The sequence below is a fragment of the Camelina sativa genome, chromosome 12, assembly GCF_000633955.1.
Source record: "Camelina sativa cultivar DH55 chromosome 12, Cs, whole genome shotgun sequence".
NCBI lineage: Eukaryota > Viridiplantae > Streptophyta > Magnoliopsida > Brassicales > Brassicaceae > Camelina > Camelina sativa.
In genome coordinates, this window is record NC_025696.1 from 340,121 (window position 1) to 361,662 (window position 21,542).

Genomic DNA, 21,542 nt, shown 5'->3' on the forward strand with positions numbered 1-21,542 from the left:
GATAAAATTCTTTCAAATCCCACATAAAACCATGAGATTTGGATTTCTGTATATTTTAACTAAACAAATCCTCTAGAATCTCTAAAACTTATTAAAATCCAAATCCACAAACTGTTTTGAATAATAGTAGATTTTAAAGTAGATTTTTAAATCATCAGTTCAATAATAGTGGATTTAATTAACTTTTTTAAATTCATGATTGAATAACATAAAATTTGTAAATTTTACACAAATCACTTAAAATATCAAGTTGAATACACCCCTATTTGTTTACATATGTAAAAGAATCATCTGTATACTGCAAATAGGTGCAATGAGAAACAAAAATATTTAAATTAGTTGACTCATCAATTTGACAAAAAGAAAAAATAATAATAATAAAATTTTCATTTCCAGGCATAAGAGGAAATGGGAGGGTACAAAGAATAGGGGAATGAGATCTGAATGTTTTTGCTAAATTAATTTTATTTAGCAAAAAAGTAAAGTAAAAAGTTTTATTTCATTTCTCCTTTCGCCAAATAAGATTCAGGTTTGTACCAAAAAAAAAAAAACATGAATAGACTATGTAATATGATTAATAAAGTGAATTTTATGAATATGACGTTTGAAGCGTGATAGAGAAATTTCTTGTTGATAATTTTCGTGATAGTGGGTTATACTTTTCGTCCTGAATCTTCGAACTTGTGTGCAACGACTCGAAATCCTACGAGAGATATCATATGGTTAATTAAACCGGACCATTTATTTTGCTCTTGAGGCTTGACAACATAGTAACATCTGTTTAGTGGAATAATTTTTAGGTCGGATTTTGAAACGCGAGTACATACATAGTAAATAGAACGAGTTAAGTATAAAAGCTCTGTTTATTCTTAAGACTTATTCGTGTACCGTATCTAATCTTGTTTGTTAAATCTGCTCCATATCGTATTCTTTCATTTCTCTACACAATGATCTACCTGACTACCTCCTTCTGGTAATTTTATTGTATGATTATAATTTATAGAAAGCACGCGTTTGTTCGTTTATATCAGTCACATCATCATCTTTCGTTATAGGATCCACAATTGTCCCGTTATTTATTTTCAAAATATTTTAATTTCAAGCATATCCAAACTAAGGCAAATTTCTTTAAAAATCTGAATACCTAAAATAGTATTAGGAACTATGACCAACCGCTATTATTAGGTTTAGTTGCAGAGTAGTTTTCGATTAATTTTTCTGATATTTAATTTAGAATATCCAATTATAATTTTGTTGACTAGAGTTGCATACTTGCATCAATGAAACATTTGTATAATCATATACCTATAAAATATATATTACGGAATGATTACAATCATTACATAATAAGTACGGAAGCACAACAAACCAAAACAAAACTGATATTATTGCTCAAGTTAGAAGTTAGAAGAAATGTGTATGCATACAATATATCTATCTTCAGATATGCCACTAAAATATTAAATAATTGAAGCAATAATTCACGGAAACTAAATTAAGATAGAATCTCGAGAGAAAAATAGCATGGAAAACATAATTTTCAAATAATGAAAGTCTAGCTAACGGTCATCGTCATGTTAGTTCAGACTATAATCAATTTCTTAACCTATTTTTTTTTTCTGTACCACTACAAAAAAAAAACTCATGTATCAATTATAGGTTAAAAAATTTAATATGGATATGAGATCTATCATTGACAAAAATTAAATAAAATTGTTACCCGTTTTCTTTAGCAACGTCCATTATATTTATACGGTAGATCGACTATCAATTACACTTTTAGGAAAATAAAATGAAAATGTAAAAACAGGTGAATAATCCGAATAAGTTATTCAGATTAAATAAAAAAACTTCTTCTTTCTTTGCATGGGCAAGATGAGAGACTTCTAAAAAAACATGTACTCCCATACTCCTACAACTTTTTTAGGACTAAATTCCATGACGTCAGCTAAAACTGGGATTGGCTGCAAAGTAAGCCAATACGCCAACGAAAGGAGCATTGATGTAAGTAGTTGGCTCGGACATGCGGAAATCGGACCGATCATCATCGTACTTATCATCCTCCCCGGGCCCTCCCACCACTGCTCCAATCAAAACGTTCGGGTTTGGTTCGGTCGAATTGAAATAAACCGATCCGTCTTTGCACCCGATGGCTCCTGGATGATCAACGATCGACGGTAACGATGACCCACGGTGGTGGATCCTCTTAGGATACCTCTCTCCATACCCGACCATGTACGATAGTCCCATCGGATTGTCTCCCAAAATATAGTCCACCTTCACTTTCCAATAAACATTCAAGATTACACTTAATTTGCAGACCAAATCACTTTAAATTCCTAAACCAAACCAAACTGGTCTAACCTGTTTCTTGGCGAGACGGCGGAGATAATCAGGAGGGACGGTAAGGGTGCCGCAACTGAGGGAGAGAGAGCTCCTTGAAAGATATTGAGCGTAGACAAGGAGGAGGAAAGATATGGTGGTCGCATGTTGGAGCTGGCTACCTCCGGGCTTGTAAAGTAGACCGGCGGGAGTGTACTCAACGTGAGTTCCTGGAGATTCCGGGACTAGACTACACATGAAGCTCTCCGCCGATGCCTTGTACGCCTCTAAGTTGTACATATTCCCTTCTATCACTTCCTGTACCGAAATTAAATTAAACGCCAATTTCATCGGTTATCGTACCGGTTTGTTTTCTTAACCGGGTCACTTTGGTGGTGGGTGGTTTCACGTGTACGGAAAGAAAAGAAGAACATACCGTAACTTTAATATTTATGCACGTGCAAGGCTCGTGTTTTCTACTAACATTTTTACTATTTTAAAGTTAATTTTGATTTGAACCCCTAACTTTAATGTGAATATAAATTAAGAAACTAACCTTTGAAACGAGAATATTAAGTCCACCAACTTTGTTGTCCCAGCCAAATTCGTCGACGTTATCGCTAGCACCAAACGGTTCACGGTTACTCTCTATGTAGTTAAGGTAGCTTTCATCACCAGTAGCTTTTCTCAACCAAGCTGCTCCCCACAATAACTCATCCTATACCCATACCAATTTTTTTAGTTAAAAAAAATCATCAAGAATATTAATTAAATACTAATTCATGATTCTATAATGATCCTACGTTGAATAATTGTTACCAACTCAACTCCTTTAGTGAGACAAATTTACAAATGTTGAAATTTTGTGTTTTACCTGAAATCCGTTGAAATCACAGTAAAAAGGACAAACGTCATTTTTAATATCCTCATTGCTGCTATAAGCACCGCGATACGTATCAGCGAACTGAAATGTTTTGACGGCATTTTGGAGTAACGTTTGAGAGTAGCCTGGATCCGATGACCGGAAAGCAATTGAAGCAGCTGAAAAGGCTGCCGTGATCTCTCCGGCAACTTCAGAAGCCGGATTCGGGGCATTAACGGCGTAAGCAGTCCGTGGTGTGTCCATATCTTCAGGTCTTTCCCAGCAATTATGATCTGCAATTGGATCACCTACCTGTATTCACAAGTTCGTTTATTTTTTTCTTTCTACTTTAGTTAGCTAGTTTTCACTTTTCAAATAATAATATCCAACAAAAAAAATATATGTAGATATAAATAGTTTTAAATGAATAAAATAAGAAATAATATACCTATAGTAATTAACAACATCAACATCAAATATATATGATGTCTGTTTTTTCTAATATTGGAACAAAGAGAATTGAACGATTCTGAAAAAGAAGTCTCTATCATCGCATCTCAACTCTAATTATTGAATGATGATCATATATTAGTTCTTTTAAATTAGTATGATGCAACGACCTTCAAATAAATGTTGAGAATTTTAAAAGCCATTCACTAATTTATTTTATATAAATGTGTATTATTGAATTTTATCATTATCCAACTATGGTCAACAAAATTTATTGTTGTAGGTTCCGAAAAAACAAAATAGCAGAAAAAATAATCACAAACTAAAACGCACTAATAGTAGTTGGTCATATTAGTATTTACTACAAAGTACGGACACACACAAAATTAAATTGACATTTACGTTGCCAACTTGTAAAATTCATAGTATTTTTTTTTTCTGGTCACTCTATGCTATGCGTGTGTTACGTAACGTACTGAACCTTGTCATTAACAAAAACAAAATAAATTGATTTTTTTTTTTTTGGACCAATTGATATTTATTCATGATTGATAATTTCCAACAGAGAAAGAAAGAAATAAAGTGAAAGAGAGAGAGAGAGAGAGATAGAAGTAAGGACCAAAGAAAAAAAAGTGTGACGCAACGACACAAAAAAGGGTTAAATGCAGTTTGAGGGAGACTCTTGAGAGTCCAAAACAAACACTTCACGGGTTAGTTAGTTTCATTCACTTCATCTCTTTGGTAACTCAAAAACGATTCAGTTTCCTAAATCTTCGCTATTTAATTTTCCCTAATTACCCTTCCCCATTGTTGCATATTCACTAATAATGCCACTCACAGGCAAAAAAAAACAGTACGATTACGAAATTAAATAGACGACGGACATTAGATTAAAACCACCCACACTAACCTGGACGAAGATGCGGTTAGGTAGCTGAGAAACTGATTTGAGAAGGTAATTAGAGCCCCACCGTAGAGCCACTAGGGAGTTACGGAGCTCCGACGGAGGCATGAGTTCGCCGAATTCAATTACGCTCCAGGCGAGCATTGTGGTTGTGAAAGCCATCGGGAAATTGAATTTTACGTTGTCTCCAGCATCGTAGTAACCGCCGGTTAAATCGGTGTTGTGCGTCCAACCGTCGCTCAGACCTGAGTTACGACGCCACGTCATACGCTGGTCGTTTGGGAGGTAACCAGAGCGTTGGCCTTCGAAGAAGAGGATTGATTTCGAGAGTGCGTCGGAGTAATCGTGCTGGTTCGACGACATTGTCGGACGTAGGAGTAAGATTAAGACAAGTGAGAGAGGGTACAAACGTAAATTCATGGTTTATCGGCGTCGGTGGTGGCGGTGGACAGTGGTGATGGTGAGGGAGCGGATAGTCTCTGTGACTGAACGGTGTGTTTGCAACTACGAGTGTGTGTCACGAGATGTGTTTATATATAAGTGGGAGATTTTTATTTATTTATTATTATTAATATATAGTATACAACATAATAAAGGAGTTGATATACTTTATGTGCTTTAGTGCTTTTTGTTATCTTATGTTGTTTATAGTAGTACTATATTTTTTTTATAAATCATTTAGGGGGATTATTATGCAATCGTGGGTGAACTTTTGGAACTAATTTTTTTAATTAAGTACTGAATAAATGTCATTTGTGCGTGTGTGACAGACACTTACCGACAAATGAAACTGAAGCGAGCGCGCGAGTAATCCCATGGTGTCATGTTTTTTGTTTTTTTGCTACAAGATAAAACCAAAAATCGGATACTTTCTCACTTCTTTTGTTTTGTTTTGTCTTAAACACTCCTCTCTCTCTCTCTCTTTAAGAATGCAATGAGCATGTCTCTTTAGGAGTACAATGAGCATTTTACATGTAAATTATGCTTAATACTAAAGATAGTATATGACGGCAAAACAGAAAAAAAAGGATTAGTATAATTAACGGGATTAGCATAATAAAAGATTGCTTTCTCTCAATGATAATGAAAGAAAAAAAAAATCAGAATCTCGTGACTTAGGTGGGACCCGCATGCTACTGTAAGTCTGTAACATGATTCGGGCTTTGCGCTTAAGCGTTAACCTGCTAAAGGAAAGTAACACAAATTCACAATTTTTCTATGCTTGTTTGTGTATATTAAAACTATAATTCTGTGAGTTACCTACTACTACTAGTTACTACTAATAAGAAAACATTATTATTGGATGCTCTCTTTTTTTGCTTTTTCCTACCGACTATGTTGTAGCGCCTCGTCTCTAAATGATTTAGTCTTTTGCGTCCACGAAAGACTCTGTGTCTCATATTCTCTCATACATAAAATATTTTACAGACGAAATTATCAATCTTCAAATGAGCAACATGCATATATATGTATTAGCCTTGCTTCTTGCAAAGCCAACGAATAACTGACTCGACTGGTAATACAATGTAAAAACACCGCTAATTTTTTAAAAATAACAAAATTGTTTAAAAGCGGGGTGAAAACACAACACTTTTTGCCAGTTTAAATCATGATAAAGCTGGGCTCAAACCTGTGGTTTGATTGTTTGATTAACTATTACTTATAATCTTCAACTCAATGATCATCAGGGTTCTGAGATCTTAGATGGTGTCGCGACATTGTGGATCGATTCGAACCCATTCTTTAAGTAATAAAGTACCAATTTTATCTATGAGAACAACATTTGACGTGCTTATACATACGTTAAAAATTACATATGGCCCATTATATCACCAATTGAGAATGGACCGTATCGGAAAAAGTGGGAATAGTCTATATTACAACATATACCGAACTTAACCGTAATTAGTTATATGTTAAGCGTGTAAAAGTAAGAAATATACGCATTCATAACAAACAAAAAATATTATACGAACTATATATATCTCATGTAAGAAAATACGACGCATACTTTTGGGTGACTTTGCCAATTTCACAAGCAAGAATGCAAGCAAATCTGTTATTATTTTTTTTTTGCATTATCCTCACACATTATTTCTCTTTTCCTCTGAACATCTTATCTTTACGCTTACATGATATTTATCCCTTATAAAATATTTTACACCATAAGTATATGATTTCATAGTGTCCAAGACATCAACTTGGTCGAAAATCATATCCACTATCCACTACAAGTACCTTTCCTTTATAGTAAGATTAAAAATAATTCAGTAGACTTAGTATAGATCTAGACTGTAATATTTCAACTCGTAATAATCGATACGAATGTTTTACAAGATTAGTGGAAACTATTATGGTTGTATATATCATAGCTAACAAGTGGTAGGAAAATATAAGATTCCCTGACAAATCTATGTCTTATTATTTAATTGGTACCATTACGTACCTTGTGAATCACGACAAGACACCCTTATATGCACATCAGCACATGTGTGTTACAAATTTTATAAGCACATCAGCATTGTTTGGGAGGATTTGCCGATTTCGGCCATACAAAAGTAAAAAAGTAAACAACTTGAATTCATAATGGGCTCAATGTAGGTTTAGTTTGTTATTGGGTCTTCTTCAAAGCCCATTTATTAACAAATTAATTGCTGACGTCATTATTTTCCTCTTTTTCCGTCTCAAATTCGCTTCGTCGTATCCCCGAAGGAAGCTGCTCTCTCGTCGGAGATTAGCTGTCAGTCACCGCCGCGTCAGAGGTAAGGTCTCCCAGTGAAATCGAGATTCGATACTCTTTTTAAAAGGATGTATCGGTTGATTTTATTTTTTTCGGTTAAGATTTTCGATTTCGTTTTAGTCCCTACGCTCGAGATTAAGCTATTAGGGTTTTAGCGTACGAGTTCGTTCATCTCCTCCTCTAAGACTTAAACGATGTTAGGTGGTTTGTATAATAATAAACTTTGTACTAATTTATGATTTTGCTGTGGCGAATTGTGAATTCCATTTTTGTAAGCTCTGAAGAGTTTTTTTTTTTGTTTTCCCGACTTTTGTGGGTCTTTTAGAAGACCAACCATGAGTACAGCAGAGAGAAGGAGCAGGAAGATTCATACAGATCGTTTTGTTTACCGTGATGATCCTTATCGAAGAGATTCACTTCCAATTCCAAGTTTCAGGTTTCTCATCTCAATCTTCTTATTTAGGAATTAACTTGGGGGAGTTGCCTCTAACTAAAACTTGCTTCTTCCTCACTACATTTGTGTGTATTCTCTTGCAGCCAAAACAATACATGCAATAACTGCAAGCGACCTGGTCATTTTGCTCGAGATTGTCCCCATGTCTCAATCTGCCACAACTGTGGCCTTCCTGGGTACTTTTGCTTGCCTTTTCTTACATTTTTCCATCTTTCCATTTAAGCATCATGTTTTGACTTGGTTTAGATTGTTATGTGAAGTTGTTTGGTAATTTTTATGCTAATATATCTTTAGGTGGTTTCTAAGATGGATTTGTGCTTCACATTTTTAGATTGATATAGATGTATACACATGTTTGTTTCTTTAGATTTGCTTATTTCTGCCCAACATTGTACCAAATCCGTGAATTTGGTTAACTATAGTTTGAGTCTTAACAAATCTTGGCAGGCACATAGTATCAGAATGCTCCACAAAGTCACTGTGTTGGAACTGCCGTGAACCAGGTCACATGGCTAATAGCTGCACCAACGAAGGCATTTGTCACAGCTGTGGTATAGCCGGACACCGAGCTAAAGACTGCACAGCTCGCCAGCTCCCACCTGGAGACCTTAGGCTCTGCAACAACTGTTACAAGCAAGGCCACTTTGCAGCAGATTGCACTAACGAGAAAGCATGCAACAACTGCAGGATGACTGGTCATTTGGCTCGTGACTGTAGAGACGATCCTGTCTGCAACCTGTGTAATGTCGCTGGTCACCTTGCTGTTAAATGCCCAAAAACAGATGGACTAGCAGGAGACCGAAGACCACGTGGGATCAGAGGCGTGCATCGTGGTGGCGGCTATAACCGAGACCAGTACGAGGAAGACATTGTGTGTAGGAACTGCCGGCAAGTGGGGCATATGAGCAGAGACTGCACAGCTCGGTTAATGATATGTCGTAATTGTGGTGGAAGAGGCCACATTGCGTATGATTGTCCTTCTGCGAGATTTGTGAACAATCAGTTTCCCTTAAGGTACTAAAGCCACCACAAAGAGGGGCTTTTACTTGGTCTACAAATCAGTTGTGTTGTTAGCTCGTGAGTTGGTTTTGATGTTATGACTTTATTTTTGTCCCTAGTTTCGACTTCCAGCTTTTGAAACCTTATAGACGACTGAGAAATCATTATATCTTCCGCCCTTCTCACCGCTTTCGCCGCTATAAAACGTCATCAATTCATCGACCATGTCATCGTCCAAGCATATTCGTAGATTATTTTCTTCTCGATATGTGCATCGGTGATTTTGTTTATGAACCCATGGATAACTGCATAAATTTGTGATCTTTGAGAATTAATAGGCAAAGTAATTCATTTCAAGATAACTAATTCATTATGATAGATCATTGGAAACAATATGATATCCAAAGTACTATCAAATGTTTTAAGACATATTCTTGTGAATCTAGTATGCTATATTGGACAAGTCTTAAATTTTGATAAACACAAGTCTTACATGTCATTTTATATTAATACAATTCCAAATTTAATAATAATTAAGCAATTTTTATTTATATCCATACCTCATAGTTAATTTTTTTATTTTTTTTTGATAAACACCTCATAGTTTATTTATGTAAATAGTTTTAAAAGGTTATAGTAAAAGTAGACATGTGTTAGAACCCCCACTTTTGAGCCTTGGTTAGAATCTCTTGAATTGAGATACACATTAGTGCTTTATAGATCTTAAAAATAAGGAGTTAGAGCATATTTATTGGTGGGTTGTTAGAAGGGGAGTTCTTAAATTTTTTATGAATTAATTGTGTACTGTTTGGAATATGAGAACCCATGATTTCTTAGATAAAATTTTCTCTTTTATTGGTAGGTTCTTATTTTGGGTCTCTTATTTTTAAAAATATTGTTTTTTTAAAATTTAAAAATTTTAAATAGAATAGAAGATATTGTAACTTCTACACAGAATTTTAAATTATCTCATATAATAAAACCCCTACACAGAATTATTTAAACCTTTTTCTTTCTTTAAACACGTGTGTTCCATTTATTAAATATATAATTTTCAAGATATTGTAACTTCTATGTTGAAGATTCGAAAACTAAATTTTCTATTCCATTGGCTCAATTGCTTTACGGCATGGATAAGCTTTGTGCTTCCCGTTTTTGTACTGTATTCGTGCTTGGATCTATTTGGGGAGTTAGCGGCCTAAATTTTGATTCTCATCATCCTGAGTCACCAATAACCTTATGTTGTATCCTAATTGCAGCATTTCAAATGATGGTTACGGATAGCATTATCTCTGAAGAAGAACTAGAGTAAATGATGTTATGGAGAGATAATAATAAAACTAGGATATATCCCGTGCTTTAAGCACGAGTCAACATTTTTTTAAAAAATTATAATGTAATAATAAAAATTATTGTTTTATTTTTTAAAAAGTTATTTTGTTTGAGATAATATTTATTTTTAATTGTTATGTAAATCTATTAGTCTGTTTGAATACTAATCATTTTAGAATATTATAGTATTTTATTTTTGACGTATTATTACAGTTTTATATTGTTTATTTGTTGTATTTGCATAATATTTTGTGAAATATAAAATAGTAATTTTAATATTATAATTGTGAGTAAATAAAAATTACTAATTTATCATCAATATAAATTTAGTTTTACCAACCTGCCAATATGGAAATTAAAACACACATTTTCATACATTGAGTAATATATCTTCATTTTACAAAATTTAAATCACAACATATGTAGAAAAAAATATGCATTTTATTAATTATAAGTATTATATGAAAGTTCTAAACAATTTGTAAATAAAATAAAATAAAAATGATAGGAGAATCATAATTTGAAATCTTAACAAAATCTTCGAATTTAGTTATTAAAAATAATTGTATTGTATACTTCGATATAAAATCTTAGTTTTTAAAATTCTGATTGGTTTATATATTTTTTAAAAAAATAATTAGTATTTTCGTCCATAATTTATTAGAGATAGAAAATATTTTTTTAAGATTTTTTTAGATTTTTTAATATTTGATATGTGAGTGTTTTTTATTTTTAATTTAATTATATTTATTTAAATTAGTTAATTAAATTTAATTAATTTTTTCTAATGGCAATTGAATATATTTTTTTACACATTTTAAGGTTAGTTTCATATTTGTACTTCTCAATTAATATAGTAGGATTAGATTACATATATTTTTGACATTGACATTACAGAGGAAAACACTCATTGTTTGTCTTATTATTTTTTTCCTGAGCTTTTGTTTCTCATTTTTATTATTCTAAAAACAAGTCATATGTGTTCTTTTTATTGGTCCGGAAAACGTCATGTGCGTTCGAGGTTAATATTGTATTCTTTCTGAATTTCGTTTGTTCTTTATTTTTTCTAGTCAGGGAGAATTCATGTGTACCAGTTTAATATATATTGTAGGCGGCATTATTAATAATAATATGCGTCAGCCGTCAGCAACTTAGATATTAGTTCAATATTGTACGCAACATTAACAATAAATATCAGTCGGGAATTCGGATATAGTTGTACTGCGTTCATAATTTTAGTTAGCAAGAAGCCATAAGTGCAAAGACAAAAGTTGACAATTCAATGTGGAGAAAATTTGTATTTTATAGTATAAATAGTCCGATGCATTAAATTCAATGACAATTCTTGAGATCTCAAAAGTTGATATGAAAGAAGGCCAGATAGCCCTGTTCATCCTGGCGATATCCATCCACTTCATCGTTGTGATATTTGCGGAGCTAATTTTGCTAGCGAATGACGTCGGTTTGATAAATGCAGCTGCCTCGGTGATAGTCTTGTTGCTATCGCTGGCTATGGGTGGGTCGTTGGGTTTTCGGACAGTCCCAATAAGTACCATAGTCGTTTTCAAATGGGGATCAAGTTTCTGGGTGCAGATGGTCTTCCCATTAATCCCCACTGCTATCGTTAAAAATATATATATGCATGGAATAATGGGATATGCTATAATATCTCAAAATAGAAAGAAACAATAGAAGAAGAAGTACTAGCCAGAAAGTAAAAGCATATCTTATTATATAAACTTTAGTTTTCAAATTAGTAATTCATATAATCGCAACATGTGTAAGTATATCGATAATATTTTGATATGTGTGAAAAAAAATTATAAGAATATTAAAAAAATCTTAAAAATAAAATGATTACAATTAATAGTTTTGAAAAGTATATAAAACCAAAAGGCTTCTATTATATAGGAAAGTTATCTATTAAATTACTAATTTTAATAGGAAAATATGCAATTACTAAGGAAATTATTTGCAATTACGAAGGAAAATATTTGCAATTACTAAAGAAAATATTTGCAATTTAATTGCAATTATTTTTTATTATAATCATATAGTAAAAAAAATTATACAGAAAAGTAATTAAAGTATATAAATGTTTAATATGTTAAAATTACTGACTAGCATAATATAAGGAAAATAAGATAATCAAAATAAGAAATTAATGTAATTTTCTTAAGTTTTTCAATCGGTAAATGATTTGATAGCATATTCAATATTATATTATTATATAAACCTTGGTTTTCAAAGTTAGTAACTCATGTGATCACGACACATGTCAATTTTAACAATTAAAGATCTTTTCATGTGTTATATACAAAAACCCTTTGTTTTAACATATTTGTAAATTATAAAAAAAAAACTAAAAATTTAAACAATTTAATAAATATAAAAAATAGTTCATCTATGTATATAAAAAATAATACTAATGCTAATTTTAAATTACTTCTGAATAATGGGTTATCCAATAATAGGTTTATTCATGCCGGTTATAGAGATTAATTCCGAATTGAACCTCGATTTTTTTCCTTTTTCGGTTAATTTGAATATATTGAAAGCCTTGAGATGAATCCACAAAATTTTATACGCAAATTATAAACATAGCTAAAAAAAAATACATCTCTTATATATATATATATATGACTGTATGTATTGTATGGTGTTGAAATGAAAGCTATGTATTGTAACGTAGGTGTTGAAAGCAAGAAAAAAAAAATATATGAGAGAAATGGTAGATATTATAGAGGTCCAGTCCATTAGAGTTTTGTTAGCCCACCTTAGTTTTTAACCACATAACAATAAAGCAAACATTCATTGAAAAATAAGCTTGGAAAAAACAATGTTTAGCAATTAATTATGGAAACCGCAAACAGTTTATATAATAAGCACTTAAAGGAGTGTGAAACAACAACACCACCATTTCAAACTGTAACATTAACCCAATTCTTTAAATCACCATCGGGCACTTTAGCCGATAGCTCGGAACGGCGATGAGCCTGGTGGCTCTAGGCGCTGTGAGACCAAACATGTCAGTGATATCCAGATCGCCGGAGTTAGCTCCTTCCGGCAACTCCCAGTTAAAAGAATGAAGCATGTGCGCGACAGCGAGCTCCATAGCATAAAGCCCTAGCTGCATGCCCGGGCACGATCTTCGACCCGACCCAAACGGTAGATACTCGAAATCACTACCTTTGAAATCCGGAGCCTTGATATCCATAAACCGGCCCGGTTTAAACGCATTTGGTTCAGTCCAAACCGATTCGTCACGCCCAATTGCGTACACATTAACCATGACCCGAGAATCACGTGGGATTGAGTAGCCAGAGACGACGGAATCCGCTGCCGCCTCGTGAAGGAGAAGTGGGATCGGCGGGTGTAGCCTCAACGTCTCCTTCATGGCGCATCTGAAGTAAGGAAGGTTCTCGAGATCAGACTCGTGAAACTGGCGACTCAAACCGATGACGTCGGCGAGTTCTTGCTGCAGTTTCCTAAGTTCGTGAGGATTCTTCAACAGCTCTGTCATTGCCCATTCAATCGCAGACGCCACCGTTTCAGTCCCACCAAACATCACATCCTACCATAATAATTATTTAATTTCGTAATCAATCAATATGACATTATTATTATTAAAAAAAAAAACAATGTAACATATGTGGTTTGTAATATTAATCTAGTTAGGGTTATTACCATGACAAGGGCTTTGATGTTGTCTCTTGTGAGTCTAAGTGATGATGACTGAGAATCATTAGATTGATCACCACCATTCTCGCCGCTATAAAACGCCATTAGTTCATCAACCATGTCATCGTCCAAGCTATCATCATCATAATTTTGTCTAGATTCCTTCTTTTCGATATGTGCATCGATGATTTTGTCTATGAATCCATCCAACGATTTCCTAGCGTTTTCTAACCGCTTGTTGAAACCGCGGTTACCAAACCATCTCATCCACGGTAAGAACTCTGTAATATCAAATGCACCAAAGAGCTTTGAGAACTCTTGTAGTATCTTCACGAATTCGTCCTGACCGTCGCGAGCGAAGGAGCCAAACGCAGCTCGATATGTTATGTTCCGCGTCAAAGCGAAAACCAGCTCCCCAACGTTAACCGGTGAACCGGTTTGTTCGGTAAGCGTTTGAACCATTGAATCGATTTCTTCTCGTACCGAAGCCCATGATTCGGCCCGCTTTCTGCTAAAGAGTTTCATCACGCAAATCTTTCTCATTTGACGCCAAAGCGGACCGTAGTTCGCAAATGCCATATCCGCTCGGTTGTAAGTAAGATATGAAATCGCTACGTTAGCCGGCCGGTTTGCAAAAACCACATCTTGAACCTAAACATTAGCCGATTGAATACACATTTTTTAAAAAAAAATGTTCAAATCTAGAGATTTACATCACCCATATATGTATCAAAATTTAATAGTTGAAATATCTTTGGAATTTCAGTTTTAACTATATTAATTCACGATTTTAGTAGTTATCCGGACCTATATGATGGTGGTAATCTACTGAAAGTTTATAACATTATATGGAGCTAAATTATCAGGAAAAAACACAAAACATGTAGTTTCAAAAAATGTCTAGAAGATTTAAATAAAATCACTAACCTGAAGAATTTCTCGAGCCATCTCAGCAGTTGAAACGGCTACAATATGAATTCTACCCATCTGAAGGTGTAGGAGACCACCATATTGTTTGGCTAACTCGGCCAGACCACGATGACTCAATTGGTTTTTAAGTTTCAAGTTTCCTACGATTGGATATCCTCTTGGACCTGGTGGAAAGGGAAGACTCCGATTTAACAAAACTCTAACTAAATACCAAAGAAAAATTAGAAAAACATGAAATTTTGGTGGGTACTTATTTTTTTTTTTTTTGACAACATTTTGGTGGCTATTTAAGTACTAAATATTTGCACATATGGTATTTGATTTATTAATTGCATATAGCTGTGTATTGTAAAACATATAACTAAAAATGAAATATTTGTTTCCCTTTTGGGCATTCATAAGATAAGTTCTACTTGACTATTTAAATTAAAGGCACACACAGAGATGCTTATAATCAGAAGAGCTTTAAATAATTCTTAGGATGTAATATATGACACTTTATGAATAAAAAAAATTTAAGATATTGTATTCAATGTTTAGAGATCCGAGAGATAAAATTTAAAATTTATTCCATGATCCAAATGATGGATGGATATATTTATTTCTCTTGTATAAATAAAAAAGGGTAAATGTAGCTAACCGAACTTTCATTGCCATCTTCAAAGCTTTTCAAGGGAAACAAGTAACAACAAACATAAAATAAAACATAACAACAAGTATTCGCTGCCAACTCTTGTAGCTCTCCTGGTCAGCGAATGCACATTACTGTGCTTTGCTTGATAGGTTCGAAGCTCGAGCAAAACATGAAGGAGAAAAAGATGAAAAGGAAGTTGGACGAGAAAACGATGTCGAATGCCTCCGATGAAAGTATGGCGAAAATAACTAAAATTTTAGGAGTGAATGATTCATTCACACGAGCATTATTGCTTAAATGGGCAGTCATATACTCATATCGATCTTTGGCGTCGCAAGAGGATCGGATAGTATGACTGGTTTAAAAAATGAAATGAGTTTCAGCTGTGTTCAACTAAGATACTTTGGATTCTGGTCAATGTTTGTTTACGTTTACAGGTTGATTTCTTGTTTTACTCCCTCATATCCACCACACACTACGTTCAAAGGCCGACCAATCTTGCTCGCCATCATGTCATTATTTGTGAACGTATCTATGTTTTATAACAGTTACACATGGCAGAGATGGGATGTTTTTTTCTTTACGTTAGGTGTCATCATCGCTACAGTTTTATTGGCTCAATTGATTTACGGCTTGGATGGGCTTGGGGCTGGCTGTATTTTATGGATAGCTATCTTGGGATCTGCTTGGGGAATCAATGGTCTATATTTTGATATTACTTCAGGATTAATTATTTGTACTTTCTTCATCATCACAATATTTCAAATGGCATTTATGTCGGAAATGTATTATGACAAAACGAAGTTCTATGAGGAAGAACTACTGGCTTCAATTAAAGATGATTTTCAGATGTTATACTATTAGATTTGTTTAGTTTATTTTGTTCAATTGATTACATATGAAACAATAAAATAATACGAAAACAAGCAATACAGGTTTTTTGTTTGTTTGGACAATACAGTGGTTTTGGGACTCTTTTTCTTGTGTTGCACGCCTTTAAAATGGACTACCGTACATAGGTATTTTTTTTTTGTAACATAACATTTACATAAACAACTTGGTGGTTTAGAAAAAAATGATGCAAAACAACTTGGTTTTTTTAATAAGAGTCACCAATTCTCATATGCATACTATCTTTTTGTTGTTACTAACAAAATTGATCATGATGTGCAAAATGATTAAAATGCTTCGGTTCATATCTGACTCCCGTTGACGTGAGGCAAACTTTTATATTTTTATACTCTACCTAGTAGTCTTCAATTAATTTAGTAATTGTCAATTTATAATATAGAATCAATTAATTTATCATCGCTCTATACTAATACTTCTGTGACGGGTTTTATTAATGAACTCGTTTTATTTATAAGAAAATATGATTGTGGTGCATGTAATGTGGTGCATAGTAATGGTTAGTGGTAAATTAATTGAAAACAAGAGGCGCTGCATGCATTAGATATTTCGATTTCAAGCGTGTGTTTCTGCATGCATTCGAGTTTTTACAAAAGCAAAACAACACCTTTCTCTGTCTACGTAGACAGAGACAGACATCACATAAGTAAATAACTATCCTAGTGCGGGCCCTATCTTAGTCATCATTCTCTCATCTGCGCATCACACCACACCCGCATAATTAGAGTGTATATATCCAGCTTGATACCATCAAATTTGCATTTTGATTTTTGATTATGTTATGTAGTAAGTAATTGTGATTAGAAAAGCAACTTCTTCATGACCTAGTAGCTTTTTAACAGCATTATATAAAGAGAGATCCTCGTTCATCGTCTTTCTTTATCACTGAGAACAATCTCTTTTTCAACCATGTCTTTCTTTTAAACACTCATTGGTTTAGCTACTAGATTTCATCAATTCCTCGGTGTTGGGGCTAGAAACAACAATTAGAAGAATAAATTTGTAAAATGAGATCTGGACAGACTTTCGGTACAAATCGACTTAGAACTATGAAAAACAACGAACTGGACTTTTGTATTCACTTTTTCTATTGATTCGCTCTAAGCTTGATTACATGTGTTGTGTCCTTCACATTCATCTGCTATTTAAACTAAAATTCCTCGAAACCCTTCCTGAACGTCTCGCTGCAATCTCGGCTCCCCAATCCCGATTTCTTCTCCAGGTTGACTTCATCCTCCTGCTCGGGTTTTCCTCCATGGGCCCTTACTGGGCCTCTTTTCCTGGCCTGCGCGTACGCCCTAATGGGCTTATTTGGTGGGCCTTATGATCGTCGAAACCCAACACCAACAATTGCCCCCCAGCCTTTTAACCTATTTTGGGAGGGTTGAAAGGCGAATATCCAGAGAATCTTTCATGTCGTTTCGGTTTCGCGATCTTCCTCGGGGAAGGCTCAATGAATCTCGGCTTCCGAGATCTTCGTGATGATTACCCCTCTCTCCTAAGATCCAACGGTGGAGCCGAAAGGTTTGAACGGTTTAGATTAGAGGAGAGAGAGATTCGTGGGATTACAAAGAACGACGTCAATTATGACCACAGAATGGTTCTTCAATCTTTCAAACTCATTAGCCCCATAGACTTTTTGGTGAGCAAATTGGACCTTCCTCAGATCTCGGAAGACTCGGTCGCGCCCATGGAGGTTGACGCCGGAACCGGGGTCCCGCGTGGTCTGGAAGAGCATGGGAGCAACGCGAGTGCCGCGAAGGATCCGGAGGCTGGGACCGGGGAAGAAGACGTTTGAGTTATGGCGTCTTTATTTTATTTATCGTTTTGAACTTGCGTTATTTGCCCGAAAGGGCTTTTAAATCTTTTGTTATGACTTGCCCGGGGGGGTTTTAACCCAAGACTTTATTTCTTTTCGTTTTTTGGAATCAACTGCCTGGGGAGGCATTTAAACCCTTGTTCTTTTCATATTGTCTTTGTTAACTGTTTCGGGTCGAAACGCGTGAGTTCTAATATGTACTCGGGGTATACGGAACTCTCCTAGGCCGGCTTACGGACAGCGGGAAATGTTCCCCGGGCACTTAATTTGTGAACTCCGTAGAATTCACTAAAAATTTGCTATTTGGGGATGAAGTCCTTTGAGGTTTTCCAAATTGGGTAGTGAAATCTTATTTGCTTTCACGTGAGGTCGTGGGGTGCGGACTGTTAGCTAGAGCTGTGTTGACCTTGTTGTTTTTTTTTTTTTTTTTGATGAAGTGTTCGAAAAAGCTTGAAACGGTTGCAAGACAGTGCGAAATTCGCATGTGCTGTTTGGTGTCGTAGGTACGTTTATTTGTAGGCAATTTCGTCGCGCCGTTAGAAAGAGTTATTGTTTGTTGATTTGGTATATTTGGTAACGGTGCACCAGGTCATGGTAAAATTCGCGTTTTATTTGGAAAGATTTTGCGGAGCGGATCGAGTTGGGAAGGTGGCTGCGCTCAGGATATTGAGCTGCCTACGTACCCCGTAAGGGGATCAAGCCAGGTCGTAGTTCGATTATTATGGATACCTCTTAGAAGTATTTTTTGAGGTTCATGACGTTCCAAGGCCGGAGCTCGGCTTTACCGTTGCTCTCGTCTACGAGGCGATATACGCCATTGCGAACGACCTCGGTGATACGGAAAGGTCCTTCCCATTTGGTTCCCATTTTGCCGGCGTTCTTTTCTTTTCTGTGATCGAACATTCGACGGAGTACTCGGTCCCCGACGGCGAAACGCCGAGGTCGGATCTTCGAGTTATAGAAGCGAGCGATGGCATTCTGGTAATTTTGAACTCGCACGTAGGCTTGTTCTCTCTTCTCGTCGATGACGTCGAGGTGATCGCGCAGCGCTTCGCTATTTTCCTCCTCATTCTCGGGGGAAACAGCTCGGCGAATACTGCCTATGGTAACTTCTGCCGGTATTACGGCCTCAATTCCGTAGGCTAAGGAGAACGCGGTCTCGCCCGTGCTGCCACGCGGCGTAGTTCGGGTGGCCCACAATACTCCGGGGAGCTGAGCGTCCCAGCCTGACTTCGCCGAGGTGTACTACTAAAACCATTTACGGTGCTTTTGATGACTTATGGATCTCGGCCAGAGCGGCCCGCTCCTCTTCTGCTCGGGCGAAATTAATCGACCTATGGAGTGCGTCGTCGAGCGACGGGGGTTGTCGAACGGTGAGCTCTTCGCGGAATTTCGAGGTGTACCATAAGCCATGCCGAAGGGCTGCCAGGGCAACCTCGTCGTTTAGGTTGGTTATCCTGGCTTTGGTTGACTTGAAGCGATTGATGTAATCGCGGAGCGGTTCGTCTTTTTCTTGGACGAGAAGCCAAAGGTCTGATTCGGTCACCTTAGCTTGGAAAAAGACTGAATACTGCTTCAAAAATGCCGAGGCGAGCTGATCGAAGCTGTCAATGGAGTTAGATTCCAAAGAGGCGAACCATTCCAACACCGGTCCCACCAGGTTCTCGGCAAAGTAACGGCAGTAGCCGGCTTCACACTCGTCGTCGGTGAGATAAGCTTTTGTTATGGCTAATCTGAAAGCTCGGAGGTGCGCTCCCGGGTCCGTTATGCCCGCGTATTCGGGAAGGCGGAGCTTGCCCACGTCACGAAGGCGAACCTTCGCGATTCGGTCTGTGAACGGGGTACGCCTTGTTTCGGCGATCACGCGATCGATGTCTGGGGCTGCGCTTGTTGCCAGGTGCACCTTAGAGCGGATTTGGGCCATCTCGGCGCTTGCCTTATTCATGTACTCGGTTAGGAACTGCGCGCTGAATGCGCCGCTACTCGGAGGTCCGGGAAGACCGAGATCCTCGGTCGTTATTCCTCGTGACGCCCCATTTCTGAGTTCTCCTGTCGGGACTGGATCCAGTCTCACCGAGGAGCCCTCCAGAGCCCCCGAGGTGCGGAGGACCTGCCCTGCTGACCCGACGTCCCCGGATGGGAGATGCTCGTCACGTCGCGAGCTCGCGTTACCATTTAAGACCGACGAGCTCGGAGCTCCGTTGCTCTCTGACGGCGCGAAAACGGGTAACGTTCTGATCCCGGGCGGGGTAACGTGGACCGCCTCAAAGTCGAGACGAGTCCGGGGAAGCGCTCTTTCCGTGGGATTGGTTAAAGCTGTTCCCGAAGAGTACGCGGAATCCCGATAGGGTCCGAGATTTGCGCGAGAAGCGAGCTCTTGTTCATGCCGCTCGATTCTGTTCATGAGGGCCCGATTTGTCGCATCTTGACTTTGGGTCTTATCGATCAGAACGGTGAGCATTCCGCGAATCTCGGACAGATAGTTGCTGACGGGGGTCCCGGAGGAGACCACCGGCGCATGGTGCTGTCCGGGTCGGTTCGTTCCGTTATTCTCTGAACGAGTCCATACTCGGGACTGATTCCTGTTTCCTGTCAAGATCGCGGGGGCCGTGGGAACAACCCCGACGGTAACCCCTGGGTTTGTACTTCCGAGATTCTGAGTTTGGGCGGGTCTGTGATGAGTGAGACCCGAACCTCCCAAAATACTTTGGTTCGGTGCTTGACTGTCGTCAAGTGATGAGCCTGTCCCGGGTCTGACTAGATCTGTAACCTCGTTATCGGACTGGGCTGACGCGGGTGCACCCTGGGAAGGTGCACTGATGGAGGTGGATCCGTGGACTGCCGCTGGTGGAGCAGTCTCTGAGATGATTGTGTTAGCGGTGGATGGATCCATTTCGCTGGAGTTCAAAGCAGTCGATTTTTGAGAATAGACAGACCTAACTCCCCACAGACGGCGCCAAATTGTTGGGGTTAGAAACAACAATTAGAAGAATAAGTTTGTAAAATGAGATCTGGGCAGACTTTCGGTACAAATCGACTTAGAACTATGAAAAACAACGAACTGGACTTTTGTATTCACTTTTTCTATTGATTCGCTCTGAGCTTGATTACATGTGTTGTGTCCTTCACATTCATCTGCTATTTAAACTAAAATTCCTCGAAACCCTTCCTGAACGTCTCGCTGCAATCTCGGCTCCCCAATCCTGATTTCTTCTTCATGTTGACTTCATCCTCCTGCTCGGGTTTTCCTCCATGGGCCCTTACTGGGCCTCTTTTCCTGGCCTGCGCGTACGCCCTAATGGGCTTATTTGGTGGGCCTTATGATCGTCGAAACCCAACACCAACAATTGCCCCTCCTAAGTACCACTACAGAATTCCTTTGCCTTCAAACCTTTATCTGGTCTTTCGTCGCTTACTTTTCTTTGATGTTTTGTGACTTTATCAATGAAGATCTCCACTAGAAGCTGATCATATCCTGCTTTCTTTTAATCTATGTCACCAAAGTG

General features: G+C 37.0%; 3 protein-coding genes across 3 annotated transcripts; 1 reads left to right on the forward strand and 2 right to left on the reverse strand.

The window, feature by feature from the left end:
• Positions 1,711-5,047, reverse strand: LOC104729202 (endoglucanase 24). The gene is made up of 5 exons (XM_010448118.2): positions 4,545-5,047; positions 3,197-3,496; positions 2,879-3,040; positions 2,365-2,640; positions 1,711-2,277 (listed from the first exon to the last, which is right to left on the reverse strand). The coding sequence occupies exons 1-5, from the start codon at positions 4,956-4,958 to the stop codon at positions 1,945-1,947; spliced, it is 1,485 nt and encodes a 494-aa protein (XP_010446420.1). The 5' UTR covers positions 4,959-5,047; the 3' UTR covers positions 1,711-1,944.
• Positions 7,215-8,953, forward strand: LOC104729203 (zinc finger protein GIS2-like). The gene is made up of 4 exons (XM_019233404.1): positions 7,215-7,300; positions 7,604-7,714; positions 7,816-7,908; positions 8,180-8,953. Exons 2-4 carry the CDS (start codon positions 7,614-7,616, stop codon positions 8,751-8,753), a joined length of 768 nt encoding a protein of 255 aa, XP_019088949.1. The 5' UTR covers positions 7,215-7,300; positions 7,604-7,613; the 3' UTR covers positions 8,754-8,953.
• Positions 13,011-15,817, reverse strand: LOC104733074 (cytochrome P450 84A1-like). The gene is made up of 4 exons (XM_010452685.1): positions 15,744-15,817; positions 14,672-14,873; positions 13,751-14,395; positions 13,011-13,637 (listed from the first exon to the last, which is right to left on the reverse strand). The coding sequence occupies exons 1-4, from the start codon at positions 15,815-15,817 to the stop codon at positions 13,011-13,013; spliced, it is 1,548 nt and encodes a 515-aa protein (XP_010450987.1).

Coding starts and splice junctions, on each gene's coding strand:
- LOC104729202 (XM_010448118.2), bottom strand. CDS start 4,958: ATGAATTTACGTTTGTACCCTCTCTCACTTGTCTTAATCTTACTCCTA. Junction 3,041..3,196: donor GTGATTTCAACGGATTTCAG/GTAAAACACAAA, acceptor GTATGGGTATAG/GATGAGTTATTGTGGGGAGC. Junction 2,641..2,878: donor TTAATATTCTCGTTTCAAAG/GTTAGTTTCTTA, acceptor ATTTCGGTACAG/GAAGTGATAGAAGGGAATAT.
- LOC104729203 (XM_019233404.1), top strand. CDS start 7,614: ATGAGTACAGCAGAGAGAAGGAGCAGGAAGATTCATACAGATCGTTTT. Junction 7,715..7,815: donor CTTCCAATTCCAAGTTTCAG/GTTTCTCATCTC, acceptor ATTCTCTTGCAG/CCAAAACAATACATGCAATA. Junction 7,909..8,179: donor CACAACTGTGGCCTTCCTGG/GTACTTTTGCTT, acceptor AAATCTTGGCAG/GCACATAGTATCAGAATGCT.
- LOC104733074 (XM_010452685.1), bottom strand. CDS start 15,817: ATGGCGAGCAAGATTGGTCGGCCTTTGAACGTAGTGTGTGGTGGATAT. Junction 14,874..15,743: donor GTAAAACAAGAAATCAACCT/GTAAACGTAAAC, acceptor GTATTTAGTTAG/AGTTTTGTTAAATCGGAGTC. Junction 14,396..14,671: donor TGGCTCGAGAAATTCTTCAG/GTTAGTGATTTT, acceptor GCTAATGTTTAG/GTTCAAGATGTGGTTTTTGC.